The sequence below is a fragment of the Chelonoidis abingdonii genome, chromosome 14 (genome assembly GCF_003597395.2).
Source record: "Chelonoidis abingdonii isolate Lonesome George chromosome 14, CheloAbing_2.0, whole genome shotgun sequence".
Lineage (NCBI taxonomy): Eukaryota > Metazoa > Chordata > Testudines > Testudinidae > Chelonoidis > Chelonoidis abingdonii.
Window position 1 is genome coordinate 19,062,029 of NC_133782.1, and position 24,546 is coordinate 19,086,574.

A 24,546-nucleotide genomic window follows, 5' to 3' on the forward strand; every position below is an offset into this window, starting at 1 on the left:
GTACTCCAGAGTCCTGCAGAGGGGGAGGGGCCTCAACCAGAAGAGGCGTGGCCTCTATCAGAAGAGGTGGGGCCTTTAAATCCCGGGGCTTTTAAATCAGTATTTAAAGGGCTTGGGGATTCAGCTGAAGCTAGGAGCTGGGCACTTTAAATCACCCTTGGAGCTACCAGCTGCAGAGGCAGCTGGGAGCCCTGGAGTCTGGGCAGGGGTGAAAGTAATTTACATTTCTTACCCATGTGGGCCTAGTGCAAGCAACCCACCTACGTACTTCATGGATCCCTCCCATTGCACGACATAGATAGAGAAAATAAAGCTACTATTACTACTACCAATACTGTCTGTAATAAAACTTTACTATTGGAATAAGCCTGAAAAAGTGAAAACTCACTGTCACATTTTTCTCCGTGTCTTCCCTCCTCCTCCAGCCAGGCTGCTGACACTAGGCTCCGTGCTTTCTTCCTGCCTGGCACTCAGCAGCAGCTGCAGCGGCTTCCCTCTAGCTTGCAGCAGGGAGCAGGGAGACTGGCTGAGGGAGGGAGAAGCCTGCCTCCTGCATAAGAACAGTTTGAACTCAGCTGTTCCCTGGCCGGTTCAGTAACATTTCAAAGAGGATCTGCAAGCAGTTTGACATCACAACCATGATCCTCTGCTGGGGAGGGAATGGATAGATTTGAACTTGGAAAATGGTTCCTGATTTTGATTGTGTTTTTTGTGTATAGGAGATCCCCTCATCCTGGGGGCAGAAAAGAACTGCCCTGCCATGGTCACACACACACCCTCCCATCCCCCAACAACAACTGGGAGTGAAATTAACAAGGATGCCAGAAATGGCTCCTAACCCTGGGGGCTGAACTGCGCAGGGAACAGCTGAGTTTAAACTGTTCTTATGCAGGCAGCAGCAGCAGGCATCTCAGCCAGTGTCCCTACTGCAAGCTAGAGCCTAGAGGAGAACCCTGCTGGGGGGGGGGGGGGAATGCAGAGCCTTGTCTGCAGCCTGGCTGGAGGACGGGGAGGGAGGAGATGAGAAACCAATGTGACAGTGAGTTTTCCCCTTCCACCTGCTTTTATTAGCTCTGGATTTAAGCTGTGCAGCCAAATGCTTGTATCTGTTGTGTATATTAGTATTGGAGATAAAATCCCCTCATCCCGGGGGCAGACAAGGACTGCCCCTGCCATGGTCAAACACACCCTCCCCACTCCCTCCAGCTACTGTGAATGAAATTAACAAGGATGCCAGAAACCGCTCCTAACCCTGAGAGCTGAACCACTCAGGGAACATCTAAGTTTAAACTATTCTTATGCAAAGGGCAGGCTTCTCCGTCCCTCAGCCAGTCTCCTTTTCTTACCAGTCCTCCGTACCAGCTTACTTTCACCTCTGAAAACTGCACAACACCTTCCAAAGATGAGCCGGGGGTGGGGCGAGGGGGTGTTAAATTCCTATAATTTTGCAAGATACTAAAAATCCTGGAATGAATAGACACACTGGATTTACGGTTTATTATAATCTGTAACCTATTTAAACTACCTCCCCAGTTTTGAAGTGTTTTGGGGTTTTTTTGCCTTTCCCTCCTATGCCTGGAGAGGTGTTAATGGGCCATTTCACCTTGAATACTCCCTTGAAATATGTGTTAACTACTTATGCTAAACAATCTGTTCCACCTTGTATTTATCTGTGACACTGAGTATCTTTCCCAGGCCTAAAGAAGAGCTCTGCGTAAGCTCAAAAGCTTGCCTCTCTCACCAATGGAAGTTGGTCCAATAAAAGATATTACCTCACCCACCTTGCCCTCAAGTATGCATTAAAAACACATGTATTTGTTACCACCTGCAGCTACTATCCCTCCAGTTGGCTGGCCCATCAGAGCCAGTTACCTCCTACTTTATAGCTCTTGGTGATATTGTAAAAGGAAGTGAGTAGGCAGATTAATCTCTGGCAATCTCTCAAGTGTAAGTCATTCTCTCCTCGGTTTCTGCTTCCAAAACACACTAGTTCCAAGCTTCTGTCTTCCAGGTAAATTGTTCAGACTTGCATGCCATTAGCAAAGGGGCAGAGCTGGCTGCTTTGATAACATATGCAGGATAACACATTGAGGCAGCTTGTTGTCTGAGTTTGTCTCTGTTTAGATATGTGCCAATTAACCTGACATTCTGGATGTTAGGACAATGTAATTCTGAGCCCACATCTTGAATTCAGATTTTTTTTCTTTAAATAAGAAAAACAAACCCTAGTATTTAAAACCAAATCAGACTTTAAGCTCCTGCCAAATACCTGTTTATGCCGTGAACAAATAATTACTTTTCTACAAGGAAGAAAGTATTAATTAAGAGTATTCATCAGACTCCTATTCTGCGGGGTTTATCTGATGGAGGTGTCAGCCAGAGGTGAGAGATGGATTAGTACACAATCAAGGACTTTCCAAGCTAAATCTGCTCCTTGTGGTTAGCTGTTAATAATGAAGTTGTCACTAAATGAAAGAATTTAATGGTTTTAATTGGGTTTAATTACTTGGAAACTCCTGGAAAATGGACCAGTTTGTTTGGTTGAAATATATAAAAAAGTGAAGGTTGTAAAGAGCGAGAGAAAGAAAGGGCTGGGCCACATGTTTGAACAAAGACTAGTTGTAAGAATCATTTATTCTTTGGCTGTTGAGTTGCATGCCCTGATCAGAATATGAGAGATGGATGTGGCTTTCTCATCCACATGTAACCAGCAGGGATGTGCATGGGTTCTGTTATTTCTACTGTGTGTTTCTTTATATTGGGTTTTGTGAGGAGGGGGATCCTTCAAAAGTTGGGGGGGGGGGCATTTATAGAGCTAGACTAATGCTAGATGTAGTCTTCTCCAAGCATTTTGGTTCCTAGATGGTAGAGCTATGGTAAGATGGAGGTAAAATTTTCAAAAGTGCTTAAGTGACTTAGAAGTCAAGTCCCATTCCCAAAAGTGATTTAGGAACCTAACTCTTATTGAAAGTCAAAGGGACTTTTTGAAATGGGACTTAGTCACTTAAAAATTTCACTCCAGATATACAGTAATAAGTCACCAGGACCAGATGGTACTCACCCAAGAGTTCTGAAAGAACTCAAATGTGAAACTGCAGAACTACTAACTGTAGTTTGTAACCTATCATTTAAATCAACTTCTGTACCAAATGACTAGGGGATAGCTAACATGACACCAATTTTTAAAAAGAGCTCCAGAGGTGATCCCGGTACTTACAGGCCAGTAAATCTGACTTCAGTATTGGGCAAATTGGTTGAAATAATAGTAAAGAATAAAAGAGAAACATAATTTGTTGGTGAAGAGTCAACATGGTTTTTGTAAAGGGAAATCATGCCTCACTAATTCTTTGAGGGAATCAACAAACGTGTGGACAAGGGGGATCCAGTGTGTACAGTGTACATAGATTTTCAGAAAGCCTTTGACAAGGTCCCTCACCAAAGGCTCTTAAGCATAGTGAGCTGTCATGGGATAAGAGGGAAGGCTCTCTCATGGATTGGCAACTGGTTAAAAGATAGGAAACAAAGGGTAGGAATAGAAAGTCAGTTTTTAGAATGGAGAGAGATGAATAGTGGTGTCCCCCAGGGGTCTATACTGGGACCAGTCCTATTCAACATATTCATAAATGATCTGGAAAAAGGGGTAAACTGTGAGGTAGCAAAATTTGCAGATGATACAAAACTCAAGATAGTTAAGTCCCAAGCAGACTGCAAAGAGCTACAAAAGGAGCTCATCTCAATTGATTAGACTCTTCCTGTTGGTATGCATACTTCCATCTTTTCATGTTCTCCATATGTATAAATATCTCCTGTCTGTGTGTTCCATTCTGTGCATCTGAAGAAGTGAGCTGTAGCTCACGAAAGCTCATGCTGAAATAAATTTGTTAGCCTCTAAGGTGCCACAAGTACTCTTGTTCTTTTTAAAAGGATCTCACAAAACTGGGTGTCTGGGCAACAGAATGGCAGATGAAATTCAGTGTTGATAAATGCAAAGTAATGCACATTGGAAAACATAATCCCAACTATACATATAAAATGATGGGGTCTAAATTAGCTGTTACCACTCAAGAAAGAGATCCCCAAGTCATTTTGGATAGTGCTCTGAAAACATCCACTCACTATGCAGCAGCAGTCAAAAAAACCTAACAGAATGTTGGGAATCATTAAGCAAGGTATAGAGAATAAGACAGAAAATATCATATTGCCTCTAAATAAATCCATGGTACACCTATATCTTGAATACTGGGTGCAGATGTGGTCGCCCCATCTCAAAAAAGATATATTAGAATTGGAAAAGGTTCAGAAAAGGGCAAAAAAAATTATTAGGATATGGAACGGCTGCCATATGAGGAGAGATTAATAAGACTGGAACTTTTCAGCTTGGAAAAGAGACGACTAAGGGGAGATGTGATAGAGGTCTACAAAATCATGACTGGTATGGAGAAAATAAATAAGGAAGTGTCATTTACTCCTTCTTAAAACACAAGAAGTAGGGGTCACCAAATGAAATTAATAGGCAGCAGATTTAAACAAACAAAAGGGAGTATTTTTTCACACAATGCACAATATGTGGAACTCCTTGCTAGAGGATGTTGTGAAGGCCAAGACTATAACAGGTTAAAAAAAGAACTGAAGTTCATGGCAGTACATCAGTGGCTATTAGCCAGGATAGCGTCCCTAGCTTCTGTTTGCCAGAAGTGGGTAATGGGCAACAGGAGATGGATCATTTGACGATTACCTGTTCTGTTCATTCCCTCTGGGATACCTGGCATTGGCCACTGTAGGAAGACAGGATACTGGGCTAGATGGACCTTTGGTCTGACCTAATATGACCGTTTTTATGATTTCATTATGCCAATCCCATGACCATTTCCCATATGCTAAAAGTGCCTGTGAAACACATGCACACGTATTTGCTTTACCTGAACTCTGAAAAAATTCAGGTTTATTAGCCATCCTGTGGAACCTGAGTGAACAGCCCTAATAACCACTACCACTGTAAACTTTGCCAGACAAAAGTAAATGCCAGGCAGAAAAAAAACCTTCCCTGATTTCTTTTATTCATAGCTGCCTTTTTGTACATCCAGCTACTGTGATTTTGGAAGTAACAAAACAAACCCTGCTAACATCATCCAGGGCACCTGACAGGTACCTAAATACCAGCAGTAAATCCCAAAGCTAGCAGTGAATTAAATCAGATGAGATGTTCTTTTTGATCTGTTTCACACAATTGACTTGGCTCCTAAAATCTTTTTCTACAGTGAATGTCTAATGACAAGTTACTACAGTACTAAAAATAGTAAGATTTTTTCAAATCTATTTTAACGTAGTTGCTCATAGTACAAGCCAATCTTTATGTCTGTATCTTTAAGAACTGCTGAAGTGCTTCTTGTGTGAGTTTATTCCAGTCCAGCCTCTCTTGTTTTTCTTCATGGAACTCTGAGTAAGAAGAGCAAAGAACAATTTCTGGTAGCAATTGGCTTAGTTTTAAACACGCCTTTCTCAGAAGACTGTCCTGATCTCCCCATAAACATTCCACATCCTGCAAGTTTGGCTTGCAAGGTATAAAATAAACATCTTGAAACATCTCTGGGGCTGAACTGACATTGTGATGTCTTGACACCGAGTTGCAATATGGTACAAATGCCAAGATATCACAACACCAGAACACAACATCGTGATATGGTGACTTTGTCCAAAGAGGCAATGTTCTAAAGATCGATTATTTGTATTACAGTAATAGCTAGCAGCCCTGACCAAATTCAGGGCTCCACTGCTAGGCAGTGTACACACACAGGCCTTTACAAGACTAATACTTTCTAACTAACATAATTGCAAAGTCTTGGGTAGATAAGGCAAGCTGCCTTTAACATTGTTAAGCTGATGGAGTTAGCTGGGAATACGGCAGCCTAGACTTTAACTTGACCATCTTAGCATACATTACAGTATGCACTGCCTTGTCCACACTGCAATTTCTCAAACACGTTAGCTAATGTATTGTAACATCGCACCTTTAAATCTTAGTGTAGACAAGGCCACAGTGAAAGTCATTAACTACCTCAAAGAGCGTGCAGTCTAAATAGACAAGACTTTAAGGGAAGGAGGAAAAAGTAGCATTATCATCCTCATTTTACTGATGGAGAACTGAGGCACAGAGAGACTTAGTGACTTGCCCAAGATCACATAGGACATCTATGGCAGATCAGGGAACTGAATTCAGATCTCTTGCCTCTCAGTTCAGTGACTTATCTACTAGACCAGGGATCGGCAACCTTTGGCATGCGGCTCGTGAGGGTAAGCACCCTGGCAGGCCGGGCCAGTTTGTTTACCTGCCACGTCCACAGGTTCCGTCAATCGCAGCTCCCACTGGCTGCGGTTTGTCACTCCAGGCAGGAAGCAGCGCAGGACGAGGGATTTGCTGGCTGCCACTTCCCACCGCCCCCATTGGCTTACCCTGGAGAGCCGTGTGCCAAAGGTTGCTGATCCCTGCACTAGACCATGCTGCCTCTCCTGAAGGTGTCCTCCTTAGTCTGTCATCACTAACTGTAATACAGAGAATGTCCTATTGAACATTAGCAAACCGTTAATTTCTGACTGCAGTCCATTTACAGGTCTCTTGCTGTTGGATCCCTCATTCACAGCTTATTCAGTGTATGATGCAATTCAGGTTCGCCTTCAGAGGACCTGATCAGCTTGTCTGGCACAATACTGCTGTGTTCTTTTCATATGGAGTTTTGCTGGCTGGTGACTGCTTGTCAGAATGTAAATAAAGCTGGTGCTTCTTTCAGACTTGCATCTGGCCCCAATTCTGTTTTGGTTATACACACTGCTGCTCCAATTCTCTCATGTTGCATTATTTGTTTTCACTGTGATCTTGACAACAAACATTGTGAAGGGTCCATTCCTTGTAGGGCTTAAAAACTGGATCCTCGGATTAAAAAAAGGCCTGCGATACCTTTTTGACCTAAAGGAGAATATTCAATATTGGTCAGCAGCAATGTGGAATCCTGCTTCTAGGCTCTGGCCAGTGGAGGGAAAACCTGCTGGAATCCTGATGTCTCTTCCTTGGCTAGCAGCCTCCTCAGTCTTCTGTGCTATCCTCAGTATACCCCAAAGGTGGTAATACGGATATTTTCACATTGTTCAAAAGCAATTTCTGAAAAGACTCCAAATTATTGATGCTCCTTGAGTTGTGTTTGATAAATATTTCCCGTTGGCGATAAAACAAGAAAATGCACTGTGTAGTTATACTTTGCTGCCAGCGTAAGACAGCTAAAGCGGCAATTATAGATGTGATGAAACCAAAAAACAGTTTCTTTAGATGAAAAACTCTTTTTTGCTCTTTCGTTATCCAAGCAGCAGATTTAACTCGGACACATGGAGGTCAGATTGAAAACGGCAGTATTGTGCTATCCATCCTGTGTCACTTTTCACACAGCAGCAGCATGTTGAAGTCCAGTGCAGCACTATATGTTAGTTATTAATCACACTTACTACAGTAGCGCCTGAGGGCCAACCCAGAATAGGGTCCCATTGTGCTAGGTGCTGTCCAGACACTGAGCAGTAGATGGTCCCTGTCTCGTAGAGCTTTCAGTATGAATAGACAAGACAGACACGGGGTAGGCAAAGGGATAGAACACACAGGCAGGTGTGGAGTGAAGATGAGGCAAAGAGACAGTGGAGGAGGGGGAGGGCGAAGATGGGAGCAAACAGCCATTCAGCACAGGGCAGAAAAACTCCAGCCGAAATGACGGAAAGTTCTCTGAATGTCCAGAGGTCCCTGCTTGTGCTGCTTCTGGTCCTTCTGTCTGGCTCCTCTCCTGCAGTTTTCCCCACAGGCCACATTGTGGGGGTGGCCTGGGAAGACACTCTCTGGGTCCTTGGACCCACAGTTTGGAAGGGTCTCTCCAATCCAGATCTGGATCCAGAACATACCTGGGGGAGGGTTGGCTCCAGCTGGACTCCATTTTGCTCCCTGCTCCCATGCAGCAGTCCTGTTTTCACTGCTTCTAGTCCCACTGGCTGGAGTCTTACATAAGAGACTCCTGCCTTCATATGCATGTACCTGTCCAGATATAGTTGGAGACAATGCCTTGAAGCTGTTCTAGTTTTTATCAGAAGATGGATAAAGTTCATTCATTGAGCAGATAGAGCTAAAATGGATGGACTACTGTGCCTGTCAACGATAGCCGCAAATATGTTCCTGCTTTAAATGTGCAGCTTATGACACGGCGACAAGAATTTCATGACAATTCAAAGGATCGCTGAGCAAAACCCCAGCAATCTATTGATCAGAAAAAAATCTATCCTCAAAACTGCAGAGGGATATGGTTCTTAAGTGCGATGGGAAATAATTCCTGTTATTAAGGCATATGAAAGGGTTTATGCTCAAAAGTTTTGTCAGTCTACAATTTATTTCTCATCACCCTCCCTTCTCCCTCATCAGGAATGCAGAAATTCTCATCCAAATCCCCGCACAAAGGGCCACATTTTCTTAAACAAGCCCCTGAAGGCCACACGCAGAACACTGTGCACCTGGGTGGAGACAGGTAATAACGGACACCAAACATTTACAACAGGTGTATCACATATAGAATTACCTGTTTGTGCCTGCATTTTACATGAGGAAGTTAAGGTTTTTAATACCTGCCCCTAAATAGTAGAAGAAAACAAAATGTCATGCTCTAGAGATGCTCAGGAACAGGTCTTCTTAGCTAGCAATCTAACACCATTTCGGAAATGTATTTTATGATAGAAATAATCCTTTAATACTCCTGGATGCCACACGTGCACTCTGCTTGGAAAATCCCTGTTTACATAAACTCTTCTACAAGAGATTAAATCTATTACAGTTCTTCAGACCGTCTCCTGTGCCCATCTTTCAAACTGTCATGGGTCTGTCTTTCCCATTTTGCATTCCTGCTTCCTGACAGCAGAAATTAATATAGAAGTTTGCTCCCGAAATACACATTAGAAAATAACTGAATCACTGCAATTATTTGTCCTTATATAGTCTGCCCTCCCCCCAATAATGAACTAATAATTGATACAATGACATGTCTAAAATAACAGACTCTTTATTACCTGCAATGACTGAATGCTTTTCTTATTTAACTTAAAAAGGCATTAAATACAAAGTTTAGCGTCCAGTGGGTAAAAAATCTCCAACTTCCTCAGAAAATCCTTCCAAAATTGTACTCATCTTGACTTAATCCAGGATCTACTGAGTGAATTAGGCTGTGTTTGTTTTGAAAATCTATTTTATAGAGTTCCAGGGACTCTGTTTTCCTTAGGAAGGGCTTATTCTGCCTTTTTGACCAGGATGCCTGCTAGCAAGCTTCAGCCTAGGTCTCTGCAGGTTGTTAACGTCATGAGGTACCCAGCACATATGACTAACAAAATGTAAATAAACACAGCTGAGCCAGGGAGAAATTGGAAGGTTTTCTCATTAAAGAAATAAAATAAACAGATGTCCTTAAGCACTTTGGCTCATGTTTGTCAAAGGAATGGAAAACTCTTAGATGTTTGAACAGCAGCAGTGATATAGGGCCACATCTCAAGCAAAAGAAGAAAAATGGGGGGTCAGAGGAAAATCCCTTGGCACTTTGAATTAACTAATAGTCCTCAAGGGAAAGCGCTTTTGATTTGAACCTTAGCAACTTCTACAAATAGTTTTTAACTGCCAAGTAATAAAATGGCTTTTTATTCCTTCTCAGTTTGTAAAGTAGTAAAGGACAGATCCAGCCATTAGAACCATGAATCACCATCAGATTTGATTAAATCCCTATGGTGTTTCAATTGGATAGTAGCTTTGGGGGTCTGTATGAGCATACGGCAACGCACAGCACAAGCTGTTTTAGGCATAAAAGTGAAGGCAGAAAGAAAATCAGGGCTGGGATTTTGAAAGGGCCTTGTGTACAATTGGTCAGAAGTTCTTTGATGATATATTTTTTGTCTGAAAATGCCAATTCCCTTTTGTCAGGAAGATTTCTTAGGTCCAGGATGGAGTTTCTGGACAAAACAAGAGACACCCACTCACCTACCCCAGGATAGCCAGTAGCCCAATGCTTAGGGTATTCACATGGGATGTGGGAGGACACCCACGTTAAACGCTTGCTCCAAATCAGGCAGAGCAGGAATTTAAATGTGGGTTTCCCATATCCCAGATGAATGGATGACTGGCTGCTCTGGGGTAGGTGTCTCTCCCTTGTTTTTCCATGAAAAAATTAAGAAGATCTCAGGTTTGTCCGAATACGAAACCAAATACTGAAACCTGGAAATTCTCTGTGAAACAGAATTCTTGTTTTCTGGCCAGACTTAGTCATGAGAGAGTTAGGCATCTAATTCCCATGGAAAGTCAATGGAATTGGGCACCTAATTCCCCATGGTCCCATTGAAAATGACTTAAAGCTGCTGTTGGAGAAGAAATCTCAAAAGTCAATCAAGCACACAAGAGACTAGGAAAACCCAGAAACATACTGTAAGGGGTGGTAAAACTCTGGTTCAGGCTCTCCCTCAGACTTGAACCTGTCACTAATGAGGTTACACAGAGCAGAGATGCTGTGGATACAGAGGATTGTCCCTATGGTATATTTCCTAGTGCCTTTCCCAGGCTAGTTTTAAAGTGTCTCAATGATGGAACTTTCATCACTTTTCTCGGAAAGGTTATTCCACAGTCGAATAATGCTCACCAGAAAGACACTTTTCCTTTCAGCTTATTGGAATTCTCCGTTTGTTTCCTAAAGTTTCCTCAGTGTTCCTAAGTAAAGCTGGACCAAACATGCATAGTTAAACTGCAAACCACTTAGTTTCAGGGTTTTATTTTAAAACTGGAAATCTGACCATGTTTGTGAAAGTGCAGTGAATCTATGCTCAGTTTTGGGCAAACCTGAGCCAGTGTATAGTTTTGGGTGGAAGCTGTATAAAACTCAGTAGGTTTAACCTCACTTCAACTTGAACCTGGTGATTCTAGATGAATTTCACTTTGTAATCCAGGGATCATTGTTTGAACCCAAAACACAGAGCAAGACAGCCAACCTTGCCTGTGTTATCTCATAAGATTAGTTGAAATTGATTCATTTCCACAAAACACAAGCTTTTGACAGATTGACATTTTCCAATGGAAAAACATTCAATTAGAAATTTTCCAACCAGCTTTAGTATTTGCAGTGGTGCAGATTACACCTGTCTGAAATTGGGGTAAATTCCACTGTGCCTTCCTTGCCTACCATATGCTTTGCACTGGCAGTTGCTAGCCACTGATGGCTGGAACTGAGATAAATCCCCCAGGCAGATAAGGCCTGAGATGGTATAGTATAAGAAAGATAGCTAATTTTAAGTTCTCCCATTCTAAAGAAACTAACATCCAGAAAATGAGTGTCAGGGCATAACTGTTTCCAAGGTTTCTGTTTAAAAATTAGACACAGTGTGCTCTGTTATGCATTTGCAGTGGTGTCTGTTAAAATCAAGTCAATCTGAGATGCTAATTCCAGAAGGTGATGTGCATCTTACGTTCAAATTTACAGATCAAAACCCCTTGTTGACTTTTAGACAATATTAAAGGGTTGATGAAGATCCATCAAAATTCCATGTTCTGATAGCAACATCAGCTGTTTTCTGAAATTTTCAGTTTTTTAATTCAGTGCTAAAATGAAATCCATTCCATTTGTCCCCAAGGCTTGTTATATGGAAGGATTATAATATAATATAATATTAGATTCAGTTCATTAGTCACTTTTTTTAAATATTACAGTAGCACTCAGAGACCCCACCTAAGATTAGGGCACCATTGTGCTAGGCACTATATTAACAGAGTAAGAGGCATTACCTGCCCTGAAGAACTTAGTCTAAATATACAAAACAGAAAAGTGTGGGAGTAAGGAAGTATTATTATCTCCTACTTAACATGCCAGCAGCTGGGTAAAAAAATATATTTAGTGTCCCTCTTTTTCTCTTTACCATTCATTAAAGAAGTATTAGAGTGAACTATGAAATAATTGTGTTTCACTGCTACTGGGAAGGAATGCAGAAAAGACCCCTAACAACTGGGACGTGCAAATTAAAAAATCTGTTGACAATTAAGATTATAGAAGCTATGAGGAACGGGTTTAGAAATTAACAGCACCTAAAGAGGCACTTTTCTGCCCTGTGTCTGATTGTTTCAAACCAAAACTTGGAACAAGAGGCCAAACCTGGTAACGTACCATCCTCCTGTCTGAGACCTCTGCACTAAATTCAGCTAAAGTGCTAGTAACATTGCAATTGGTTTTAACTCACTTATTTCCCTTTGTGTTTTCCTAAGAGGCCTGTACTTCGGTGTTCAGTTCTTTACAGACCCAGTAAAGAGTGCAATCATCCTTTCTACTGCATGGAAGCTCTCTTTAATAGGTGCCTGAAGGGATTAGAAAGGCTGGGTGGGGTGTATATAAAGCCACAAAAATGAACTGCTATGTCTATTGAGCATTCTAGTCTCACAGCAAATACTCTACACCCATACTGTAAGCAGAAGCCTGTGGAACAGGTTTCTAAACTTTACCGAATACAATATTCAGGGTTAATTGGATATAGCAGTGGAACCTCTGCATCCAGGGGCCTCCTGCTGAGAGGCAAAGGGGTGGAGAAATTTTCTCCTGCTTGCCAGCTTCTTTACCACATTCAGCTAGATCAAAAACTCACTTTACCTGCACATGGAAGATATTTTGTTATTTTGATAGCTATTCCACTTCACAGTGGGAATAGAAATGGCACATCCCCTTAATCACAAGCATGGCAACTGAGGATCAGCCTCTGTCCTGACAGGCTCAGCTGGGAATTGTACCCTCAGCATATAAGGCTATCTTTTGACTTCCAGGATGACATGGTGACCTCTCACAATACAGTCACAACTCATAGGTGCACAGAAGCTTCCATTGTACTGCAAGTCTCCCCTTTCCTACAGCTCCCCTCTCTAAGGCATAGGAAACACTTTTAAAAAAAATCTTTATCCCACCTGTTGACATTTATTTGTGAACAAAATACCTGGAAAGAAAGTAAAGGGAGACCTCACAAGCCACTTTTGGTTTCCAACAGAGGGGATATGTTGCAGGGACTGCATGGGAAACCCATTAAGATTAAACATAAGGAGGCTGTATAGTCTGCTGGCCAGAGCAGAAGACTGAGGCTGGGAGATAAGCAGAAGCAGAAGTCCAGGCTCAGTCATTAATATGCTGTTTGACCATGGGCAAGTGATCAGTCCACCTTGTGCTGCAATTGTTGTTATTATTTATTGCTGCTACGTGCTCAGTGCTTTCCAAACACTTCCAGAGGACTGTCTCTGCTCCAAGGAGCTCATTGTCTAAGGAATGGCCTGGCTTTGAGTGAGATGTTCCCGCCTTATAGTTGTGACTTGGAGAGAATAACTCAGAGCTCTAACAGTAAGTTTTGATGAAACTTAGAAAATACTGTGAGCTTTTTTTTTTTTTTTTTCCTGCAAAAGAGGTTTTGGTCAGCTCTACCCTACTAGTATGGTCAATGAGGTACTGCTGGTAGAAGTGTGTGCTTTTGGAGATGAGACACTCAGGATTCTAATCCCAGCTGCCCCAGTAGAAGAGGGAGATTTAATCATTAATGTGGCTGTCTAATTAGAGGCATGTGTATCTTTAATAAAGCTTATGGATAAAACAAATAAATGGATATCGGAGATTAATACTTTCTGTATTATTCAGATATGAAATTTTGGAGCTCTACTCAACTCTGACTTGGCTGCTTCTCTCATATTTGTGAATTCAACTTGTTTAAACACTTCTGGATTGGGTTTATTATTTAATGGTTTCCATGACAGAAGTTTCATGTGTGTTCCATTTCCCTTTTGACTTAGATCCTGATCCAAAATCAATTTATTTCAATGTAGTTTTTTAGATCACAACCTTGGTTAATCATTGTTTTAGTTTGGAGCCATTTTCCTTATAGAAAAGTTCTATGGAATTCAAAAGAAATGACACCAGCAGGATCTGTAGAAATTCAAGGGGGTTCTATAAAAGTTATTCAAAAAATCTTTTAGAACTTAATAACAAAGGAGAGCCTTTCTAATAATATTTTTAATCATCCCTTCAAATTTTGTAATTCTCTATTCTACAGAATGCTTAAGAACTATCCTATGGAAAGGTTCTCACTTTATTTTCCATAGAGCTTTTTCATACTGGATAGCCTTGTGTGTTTTCATTTTCCTATTTTCTCTCCTCAATCCCTTATGCAGGCAGGTTTTCAAAAGTGCTCAGGATTACTCTAATTCTGCTTCCATTGAAGTAAAGGGTAAGACTCCCACTGAAATCAACATGAGTTTTACCACTGAAGTCAATGGAAATAATTATATCCATGGTAAGTGCTTTTGAAAATCCTAACCTAAAGTTCACTTTCTTGGTTCTCCCTAACCTTCGCATATGCTCTTTCAGAATATGCAGCCTCTGCTCACACAGCCTCAATTACAGCTCCCTGATCCAGAGACCAGTCTTTGTTGGCCCCAGTGCTCTATGTTCCAGATCATCTCATCTTAGTAGAGGATCTGTACAATGTAACCAAGCTCAATCACTACCACTGAATTACCTTGCCCCAACATACTTCCTGTGCCCAGGACGGCTAACACAGGATCTGACTTTGCACCAGCATGGAGTTGCCCTCCATTAGGGAAATTCTCCATCAGCCATTTACCACCAAAACTCAATCCTCAGTATGATTGCACAAGTTTATTTTTCTCTGTCTTGCCTGTTCCTTTTCTATTTTTTGCATGCAGCCAGGTGAGAACTTACACAATGTCTGCTGCAAATTGTGTCATTCATTACATTCAGTGGGAAAAGAAACTATTCCAATCACCCTGTACAACATAGGCCTGAATAAATCCGTTTGGAAATATGTGCTTGATTTTCAGGAGGTGCTGCTAGAAGTGTTAGTGGCATTCCAAATGCTGCAGTGGATTTCTGCACCACAAACATCATTTTATATCCTTTACAAGTGTGCACATCTAACAGCGGACAATAAATCTATCTCACTAATTACACATCCAGGTTGTTATAACCATCATAAATCAAATACAGCTGGTAAAGCCATAAAATGATGTCAAATCATATTTCTAGTTTCTAAAAAGAAATAGGATTATTTGCCAGTCTCTCAAAGAAGCTGCAATGTTAAAAGTCATATGCAGAAACAGTTGTCAAATAGGTTATCCACCTTTAATTAGGTAATGATATTGTCTTTTTCTCTCTCCTCATTTAAAAATGCTTGACATTATGTAACTCAGTCCTTTGAACAAGAGTTTATAATAGGAAATCTGCCATACAAATAAATGAGGTATAGGCACTATTATTATTAAGTACCTGCTATTTCAGAATTCCTTAGCAGCCAAGGCAGGTGTATTTCAAAGCTTCCTCTATTTATTAAAATTGGGTTTGCTAAATAAATGCCATCATCAGCTTAAATGCCAGATTTTCAAAGGTATTTTTGTACCCTAAAGATGCCAGCTGGGGCTAGTAGGCCCTAGACACATTTAAGAATCCTATTATGTGCCTAAATACCTTTAAAAATCTAGCCTTAAGTGGCCATCTGAGATCGTTAGTAGGAAGACGCAATGCTACACTTGGAATGAACTTGAGTTAATCAATATAAAAAATCTCTTAAAAAAAAGAAATCATTTGTCTGAGATTCTTATGAAAACAATAGACCAGCAGAAAATATTACTGTATGCAGGCTAGAGTTACTATTTTCTGGCTGCTGGATAAGTTATTTCTCCTAAGAGAAAGGCCTTGAAAGAACAATAGCTCAGTGTCCTATCTAGCAGCAACTGAACAATGCAAGCTTTTGAAGAAGAGGGGCTACAGACAATATAAAGGGAAACTAAATTAAATTTTCACATGTTTGAGGGAAATACCACTGGACTTATTTATAACAAAATCTGTCTGAACAAAACGGGCAGCATCTGTTAGAAAAGCTGCCTTATTAACTGCCCCCACAATTCCCAATGCAATTTTGCTTGACAAACAATAATGTTAAAAAAATATGAATAAAATGTTACCTTCCCATATCTGGATGCAAAGGTCCCCGTGAGTAAGGAGTGAAAAATAATTATCGTCTCATCCAAATCCCACACAAACACTCGCTGTGATGAAAGACAAGGGAGAGGGAAAGAGACAAATACATTCACATGTTAAGCATGTTCATGAGTGCATTTAATTAGGAAAAAAATATTACCTGGCTACAACTTTTTTAAGGTAACAAAACCACTTTAAGCATTGATCACAGATGCCTTTTTAAGGTTGGTAAAAAAACAAACAAAAAAACCCCAAACTCTGCTCTCCGATTCTGTATCTGCTCTGACAATCTACTATCCCAATATGCATAGAAATCCCAGTAGGATATTATGTCAGGAGAGCAAAATAACAGAATCCAAAGCTTCCTTAAAAGCCAGAGTGCAGAATTTTGCCTATGACGATTACACTGAGACAACAATCATTTTTCTTTTAAAACTACATCAGCCGTGGTGGCTATAGGTCTCAAACATCTTGCCTACGTTTTGGCGTATACCATTCTCTAGTCTAACAATGAATTATTTGTAAATCAACGTAACAATTTCTCTTGGCTGGATTTACTATCAAAAGGAATTAATATTATTACCTCAATCTCATTGTCAACTGTAGGGGAAGGATCGTTGCTTCTTTTTGATCGGCCTCGTAACTTTCCATCAGACCCTCGGTGTTGCCTGTCTGTTTCTGTATCTTTTACTGGTGTGGTTGCATATTCCCCTATTGAGAGAAAAAGGGATCCACTGAAAGCCTAAATTTTGCAGTGTATTTCTTTTCACATGTGGTTCTTGCAATACTTTTATGTTATCCAAGAAGTATCATTTAGCAAAGGCGTGACAACTACTTTGGTATTTGGTACTTAGTTATTGCACAAGTCACTTTAGAAAAAAAGTTTGTTCCAAAGGTTTGTGTTTGGGTGGGTCAAACAATAGAAACATTTCACAAACATTTAAGAAAATATATTTTTAAGTTAAAAAATCTCAAAACATCAGATTTCATTTTTGTGTGTGAAAATTTTCACACTTTTTAAAATCAGGTGGGGTTTTTTTTGGTATTCTGGGATTTCCTTTCTCCCTTTTTCTCTTTTCTATTGGAAGTGGAGAAGTAAAAAAAGCAAAATTTCAAAACACGATTTTTTCCAGTGAATTTTCATGATTAAAGAGAGTGATTTTTCAACAACAAAAAATAGTTTATAAAACCCAGCTCTAGAATATTCCCAAATACTTGTGTGTTTTAATCCAGTTTAGCTGTTTATCAGAGGACAGAAGGTACAGCAGTTTAGAAACACTTGAGAAGAATAAACAAGAGGTGAAGGTCACTGTGTAAAGTATCAATTGATAGGATTCACTTTCATAAAACTCTCTAGATATCACTTGTGTTAAATTACAAATCCTTTTCAAACATTGTTCTTTTCACCTTGCTAACTTGTGGCCTCTCAACCCTCCTGGTACAGATGCACTCTTCTTAAGGAGAGTTTGGGTTGTTCCTAACAAGCCTCTTTGAAATCACCGTTTCTCAAGTAGGCTGAGATAAGATCTAAGGAATACAAAATCCTCCAACTGCTTTTAGAGCAATCTGCGATCACTTTTTAAAGGCAATATTAGTTTATTTTTCTTTTTGAACAACCACAGATGTTCGGATTTGTTCCATAAGTCAGCAGACCATACAATGGGCATATATTGTGATCATCCACAAATTATGTGGTATTTTATATAAATGTTATTGCATGCCAATGAAAACTTTAGTGGAAAAGTGACATCTGAAAGCTGTATTCAGACAGTACATAGGAGGATAATGATCTGTCAGTAATTCCATAGACCGCCTGAGCCCTTGGAGTCTGAAAAGTAAGCACTCCAGGAGAGCCGAGATAATTTCAAAGGTATTGATGCCATATGTGGAATTCATAACTGACATTTAACTCAACCTGTTTTCTCTTGATTTTTTTTAAAGAGAGAATCAGTTGACTTCCTTTTAACATACTTACAAAGTCGGATATTACATTGAGTGGTTAGAAATTAGCTAAAAACTAGGAGGCTGCAAAGTTAGGAACTTTTTAGATTTTGGGTGTGTTTGGATATAGGATTTTGGGTTGGGCTCATCACTAATAAAAACTATCTGTTAACACACTAGCCTGTTGTTTAAAAGTACATTTTCCCTTTCTATACCATTTTTATTTGAAGGTGTGAGACCACTCACACCAGGAACACATTTGAGCTATAGGAAGCAATTAAGAAATACTCATGAAAAGAACATGGCTTATTCGCCTAGAGATTACATTTTCTAACTTGTTCTCTAAATTTGTGCCTGCAGTTGTAAAGTCATCGTCCTTTGCCCCCACAAAAGAGATGTGCAAAACTGCAGGTGTAAGTAACAGAACTTTGCCATGAACTTTAATTTGTATTATTTGTGCTCACAGATGACTGAGCCTGTAAAACAGTGAACTGGTTTTAAATAATATAATGTATCCACTTACCAGACAGTGATTCTGTGCTTTGACTAGTGATGTTGTGTGAAGACTCTTGGAGAGAATATGTGGATGTCGGGATGGCTGATGGACTGATGCTATTCGCTGATACATAAGGAGAGTTGTAGGAAGAGGTGTAATACTGAGAGTACTGGCTTTGAGGAAAGCTTGGATAGGACGAGTATTCCTTTGGGGGAAAAGAAATATAAGTAATCCTTCTGCATCACAGGCTTTTACTACACAGAGAAGTGGGTAAGGTAATGCACGTGGCAAACACTTTCAAGAGTCATGGGATCTGAGCACATTTTTTCCAAAGAATCTTGTTCAAGTCACTTTGATAGGTATTTCTGCTTCGTCCTTGTCTATTTCTGCTTCATTGGCATCAGCAGAATTTACAAGGAGACAGGAGTCATAACACGCCCTGCCTTTTTCTGTGGGATTTGTTGACCATGGCTGGCCCTTTCTGAGCACAGGGTGCAGCAATTTTATGCAGGGGAGTGATGTGAACTACTGTTTCAAAAGGGACTGAGATGAGACAGGTGGTCACTGCAAGCAGTTCTAAGCACAAGAGTAATTAAAAGAACAGGTGAAAAATGCAGAGGAGGAAAAAATCACAAAAATATTTGTAATTTTCCTCTACCTGTTATCAAAGTTTTTGATCAGCTATAGAATAGGTTACAAAATGAAAAAAATAATACTGGTTCTTATAGAGCGCTTTTATCAGTAAATCTCTAAGCACTTTACAAAGGAGGGTACCATTATTATCCCCATTTTACAGATGGGGAAACTGAAGCACAGAGCTGACGTGATTTGCCCAAGTTTACCAAACAGGCCAGGCACAGAGCCAGGAATAGAGCCCAGGGCTCCTGAGTTCCAGTCTCGTGTTCTATCCACTAAGTCACAAAGAAATTTCTAGAAAATATTTTAAAGTGTTTTCCAAACCATTTAGTTAGTGAATAACGAGGAGTCCGGTGGCACCTTAAAGACTAACAGATATGTCACCGGACTTTAGGTGTCTTTAAGGTGCCACTGGACTCCTTGTTGTTTTTGTGGATACAAACTAACACAGCTACCCCCTGATAGTGAATGAATCCCTAAACAATCTCCCCTTCCCAAAGATAAGTTAACTAATAAGAGGTGCAGATGATCTTTGGGGGTTCAGGGAGGGGGATTAATCCCAATACACCTCACTGGAACTCAATTCCTGGGAGAGAAACATTTTAAGCAATCTTAGGCTTGAAGTTAATGGGAATTGTCCATTTACTGATTTAGTAGGAGTTGGATCAGGCCTATCACAAAAGTATCACAATAATAAGTCCCTTTGCTGGGTTCAGCATACAGCACATTTCTAGGCTCTCAACTAAAGTTGCAGGCCTCTCCATGAGGGAGGAGTGTACTGAATACTACTTACCACACTCTAGGATTTAATAAGACATATAAATTAATTAAATGGACAGCATGAAGGCCAGGAGGTCTAAAATAATACCTTCCAGCTGTGTTTTGCTTTTCAGGAGCACACATGCCCTTCATAGTTTCCCTCCATTCTGCCTATCTGTTCCTTCCCTGTGAGGAGGTGGGATATTGAAATATACAAGATCATTCCTCTCTGGGCACTTCAAAACATGATTTTTTTTATTGCTGTTGTAAATTTCAGACCCTAGCATATTCACATCAATTGATCTGACTGAAGTGACAAAGTCTGCATGCACTTATGGTACGGGGATGCAGGTACCAGTGACCTCTAACATACTGACCACTGGGGTGGTTGCTGGTAGAGTGTTTGACTATTTATCACTGCTGTAACCCTCATGTTGGGAGAGCTGATGAGGGAGCCAGAATCAGGAAAAGCAGTTTAAAAACACCATACTTTTATTTTTAAATTAAACAATAGTTCTGCTTAGGGTATTTCAACCCTGAAAAAAACAAATCACAGGTTGAAGGTCGCCTACCAAAGGTTTGTTGTTGTTGTTGTTTTTAAACTTTGCCCATTTTTGCTTCTTCATGACATACAACAAAAGACTGAAAGGTGGAATTTTTTTGTTTTAAAGATTTGTCAAAAAAAATTTTTTTTTTTACTTCAGAAATAGCAAGAATGTCAAACCTGATCTTCTCTGGCAGTTGTGCAGGACAGTGTAAGGGTCTCAGATGTCTCTTGTGAGCTTTCACTCTTTAACTTAAGGGCTGGAATACTGAATTATTAACAAAGAGGCTTTCTCAGAAATGTTCATGCGACACTGATTTTAAATAGGTGTTAACTAAAAATCCCTCCCTCCCTCAACTAATTGTGTTTTAGGCTGATGTGATAATTCCACTAGTTCTCAGTCACCAGAGCGTCCTCAAGGGCAAACAGACCTGAGTTTCCAATACAAAATAAAGCTGAAAAGAAAACTAAGGTTTTTTTTGTTTTTTTCTTAAGGTCTTTTTTATCCCATCATTTAAAAAAAAGGCACAAGTCCAATTATTTTTCCCTTTTGCAGGTCACCTTCAAACTTCAATCAGGTGCATGTCTATGGGCCTTTACTGTCTTTCAGCAGAATATGAAACAAAGAAACAACTCACTATTGTTTTCAGAAATACAAGAGCCACAATCAACTCTTTGCAGGTTAGGAAATTGGAATTTACTGTTCTTTGGTCTGCAGGGTGACTTGCTAAGGACAAAGTCTTCATGTTTGGTCCAGCCAAACTGACCAACTGGCTATTAACCAGCCTGAATTTTCTTTTTGTGTGTGTGCCTTATAACACACACACACACACACACACACACAAAGGTGCCAACAAATGCAAAGCTCACGGACAGGTGGACACTCAAATAAGGAAGAGGTCAGATGGCTCAGATAGCTCACTATTCACAAGGGTCTGTTTATGACACTTTCGCATTGTTTATTCATATTTATTACCTAAAGCCAAGAGACCAGAGGAAAAGGTGCAAAAGGGGAGCTCTCTATAGATGATGGAAAGACATTGCTTTTAAGAAACCTATCATATGATACCATGGGTTTCCCATAAGAATTCTGAAATGCTTTCAACATTGCAACCCAATTACTGCCCAGGTCAGAGAACGCCAGCGGTGAGAGATACAGTTTTGGCAGGGCTCTGCTGCAAAGATCCCTGCTGAGCTATTGCTGTGCATATATGTATCCATTTATTTAAAACAAAAAAGGCCAGATGTTAGGTCAATCACCAGGTCAGGTATCCATGGATATAGATGGTGTCTCTGACTACATAGACTATTAGCCTCCTTAAATACATGTGAAAATGGTGGCAGTCTCTCTGACCTGGAAGATCTCTAAGTCTTTAAAATAAGAGAGATTGTAAATAACTACTGAGGCTGTACCTGATGCACAGTGCTGAATCCTGCAGAATTGGTCAGGCCGTTGGCTCCTTGGTAAATCCCTGATGTGCCTGTGAAAAATAATATATTTACATAATACAGATTTCCTAAAATCAATGTAACAGAATATGCTTACATTGACAGTCACATAGTGCTAGGAATAATGCATTTATCCTACAAAACAGTAGGTGGCAAGTCAAGAAAGCTAGGGAATTGCTTCTAATGCCAAGGTCTGGGCCACTGCTGAATTCAAAGGTAACTGCAAAATCCATTTTAAAAATATGTAATACAGCCAGGAAGTAGCCGCACGCTGAAGCTGGAAAACTGGGTTGAAAACAAGCTTGCAACATGGGTCCTTGTGTAACATGATTTGTATTTTTCAAGATACATCAGCACAGAACTTTCCAAACAACTCCCTAAACTGTGCCTCTAGAGTTTACATCTTTTCATCCACATAAATACTTGCAATTGTACATCACATCAGTTGTTTGTGCAAACAAAGACTTCAGGTGCAAGCCATATGCCTCAGAAATATATGTTTTGGTAAACCAAGTACACATGAAGTTTGAAAATTTGGACTTATATGCCTCTTTTCAGGGTTAGAATTTCATTGTCAAGGTTTCTGGGCAAGCAGTGACAGGAAGCATTGGCCCTGCTTAGTCCTGGTGTTATTAAGAAGAGGGATGGATACCTCATATCACTCTTGCAGTTTCCTCTGGTTGATATTTGCATCTGCTGCTGGGGGGGGGGAGGAAGAACTACTGCATCTCTGTGTGGCGATGGAAGGGGGGGAAGGAGAAGGGGAGGATTGAGAATTCAGCACGAGGAGAGGAGGGGGAATTGGGCATGGTGCAGAAACAGAATATCCTGAAGCTTCCCATCCCCTAGATTCTGCCCCCTGGAAATGTCTAGACAGTTATTTTCACTGCAGTCTACAAAGTTTCACCTTCAGGAGCTCCCTCTTCAAATGACTGGAGAACCACATCCTGAAAGCTCTTCTTCCTTCAGTTTGTGTGGTACAACAATAGCTCAGAACCATATGGTTTGCCCCCTAATTTGTGAAGCAGTGCTAACTCCCAGAGCTGGTCCCAATTCTTCTTGTAAGCTACCCTCCTAACACAGAGAGACAACCTAAAGAACACATAGTGCTCCATCTTGATGGAAACCTCCAGCCAGCATTACCTTTTGTGACCCATTATCTTTGTAGCAACCTCAACTTCATATTAGTGATGAGGGCAGCTGTGATCTGCAAGCTAGATGTTATTTTGCTCCTGGCAGCTTGTGACTGTCCTTGGCTGGACATCATTTAATCACCCTTTTGTTTTATTAGGCTAGAACCTGAGGACCCTAATTGCAGATACACATAAGAGCCTCTTACTCTGGCTAGTGCCATGTGAATTGCTCTCTCTCTCACTCTCAAACTGTTAGGATCTTTCTGCCCAGTGCTGCTCTAACCAGAAGTTGTAAACAAATGTCTCTCAATGTCTTCCTGGTGTTCCTTCTCCAAAGATTGGCTTGTTTGTTTTTATTTTAAGACCCTAGATTAGCTGAGGAATGGACAGCTGAACAAACTGCAGCCCGCCAAGTGCAGTCACAAAAGCACATGCAGTGAGAAATAAATCTCATGCCAAAAAGAAACAAGAAGGAGGATCTGCATCCAGAACTAATTTGTCGCCACATGTAGCCTTTAAAAGCCTTACAAAAAAAAGTGGGAGGAGGAGGGGAGGGGAGAGAGGATGAGCTGATCAAGAGCTAAAGTTTTCTTCCAGTGCAGCCCCCTGTAGAATGCCAGACTCTGCCATTTCTTCATCTGGGGACCATCCCACATTATCACACACAACAGAGGATTCGGATGCTAGAGAAACGCATCAAAAAGAACCTGCAGATATTAACAGCTTTTTTTGTTTTCTGGTGAAACATGTCTACCCCTACGCAGAAAGAATGTCAGTGGGTAAATCAAAATCTAAGAGATTAATAGACCAGGCATGGTTTTCAAACAAGCAGCGCTGGTAATTTCATGGGTCCCTGGATACACTCAGTGGTCCTGATCCTCAGTTTGTGTAAATGCTTCAATATTCACTGAAGTCCGCTGCTGAGGATCTGAAGAAGAGAGTCATCCCCTAGTGGCATTAGAAGAGGAAGTGTCACATGAGCAGATTTCACCTGCTACTAGTGGTTCTCGAGGACATGGCAACTCACTGCCCAATCCTACCCTCCCAAAATGGTCAAGCCAGCCGTTCTGTAGCAGCCTGGAAGAGCATTTCTATACTACAGCACCCTCAGCCAGATATTCGTCCCACACTCAGTTTTGTCATTGCTTCTTGGCACATTTTTTAAAAAGTCTCTTAATACTAAAAACAGGATGAATAGATTCCCGGAGTAACTAAGCATCTCTGAACAGAATATGAAGGAGAGTAACAGAGCCCCAACGCTTACAGGCAAATACAACTTTCAGAGAACACAAAACAGCTCTTGTACACCAGAGCTCAAAACAATACAAGAGGGAATTTTTGATTTTCCTCAACTGTCAGTTTAAAACAATCCATCATCCTTTATTAAAGCTGTCAGGAGGGGGATGAGTTAGCTGGAGGGACTTACACTCTATGTGTAAATTGTGATGAGAACATGTTTACTGCTGTGCTACTTGCAGATGATACTGTACTTCCTGTTTTCCAAACGATTAGAGGTAATTATATATGTCAAAA

At 40.6% G+C, this 24,546-nt stretch overlaps 1 protein-coding gene across 5 annotated transcripts in view; it reads right to left on the reverse strand.

The window, feature by feature from the left end:
- The window catches only part of EYA2 (EYA transcriptional coactivator and phosphatase 2), a 585,490-nt gene that overhangs the window by 38,042 nt on the left and 522,902 nt on the right, over window positions 1-24,546 (reverse strand). For all 5 annotated transcript variants that reach the window (XM_032767382.2, XM_075072277.1, XM_032767381.2 and 2 more), the window contains 4 exons: window positions 21,845-21,912; window positions 18,520-18,697; window positions 16,639-16,766; window positions 16,040-16,123 (listed from right to left, as the gene is read on the reverse strand). In XM_032767382.2, the coding sequence (XP_032623273.1) occupies window positions 16,040-16,123; window positions 16,639-16,766; window positions 18,520-18,697; window positions 21,845-21,912 (458 nt within the window). The remainder of the gene's footprint in view (window positions 1-16,039; window positions 16,124-16,638; window positions 16,767-18,519; window positions 18,698-21,844; window positions 21,913-24,546) is intronic.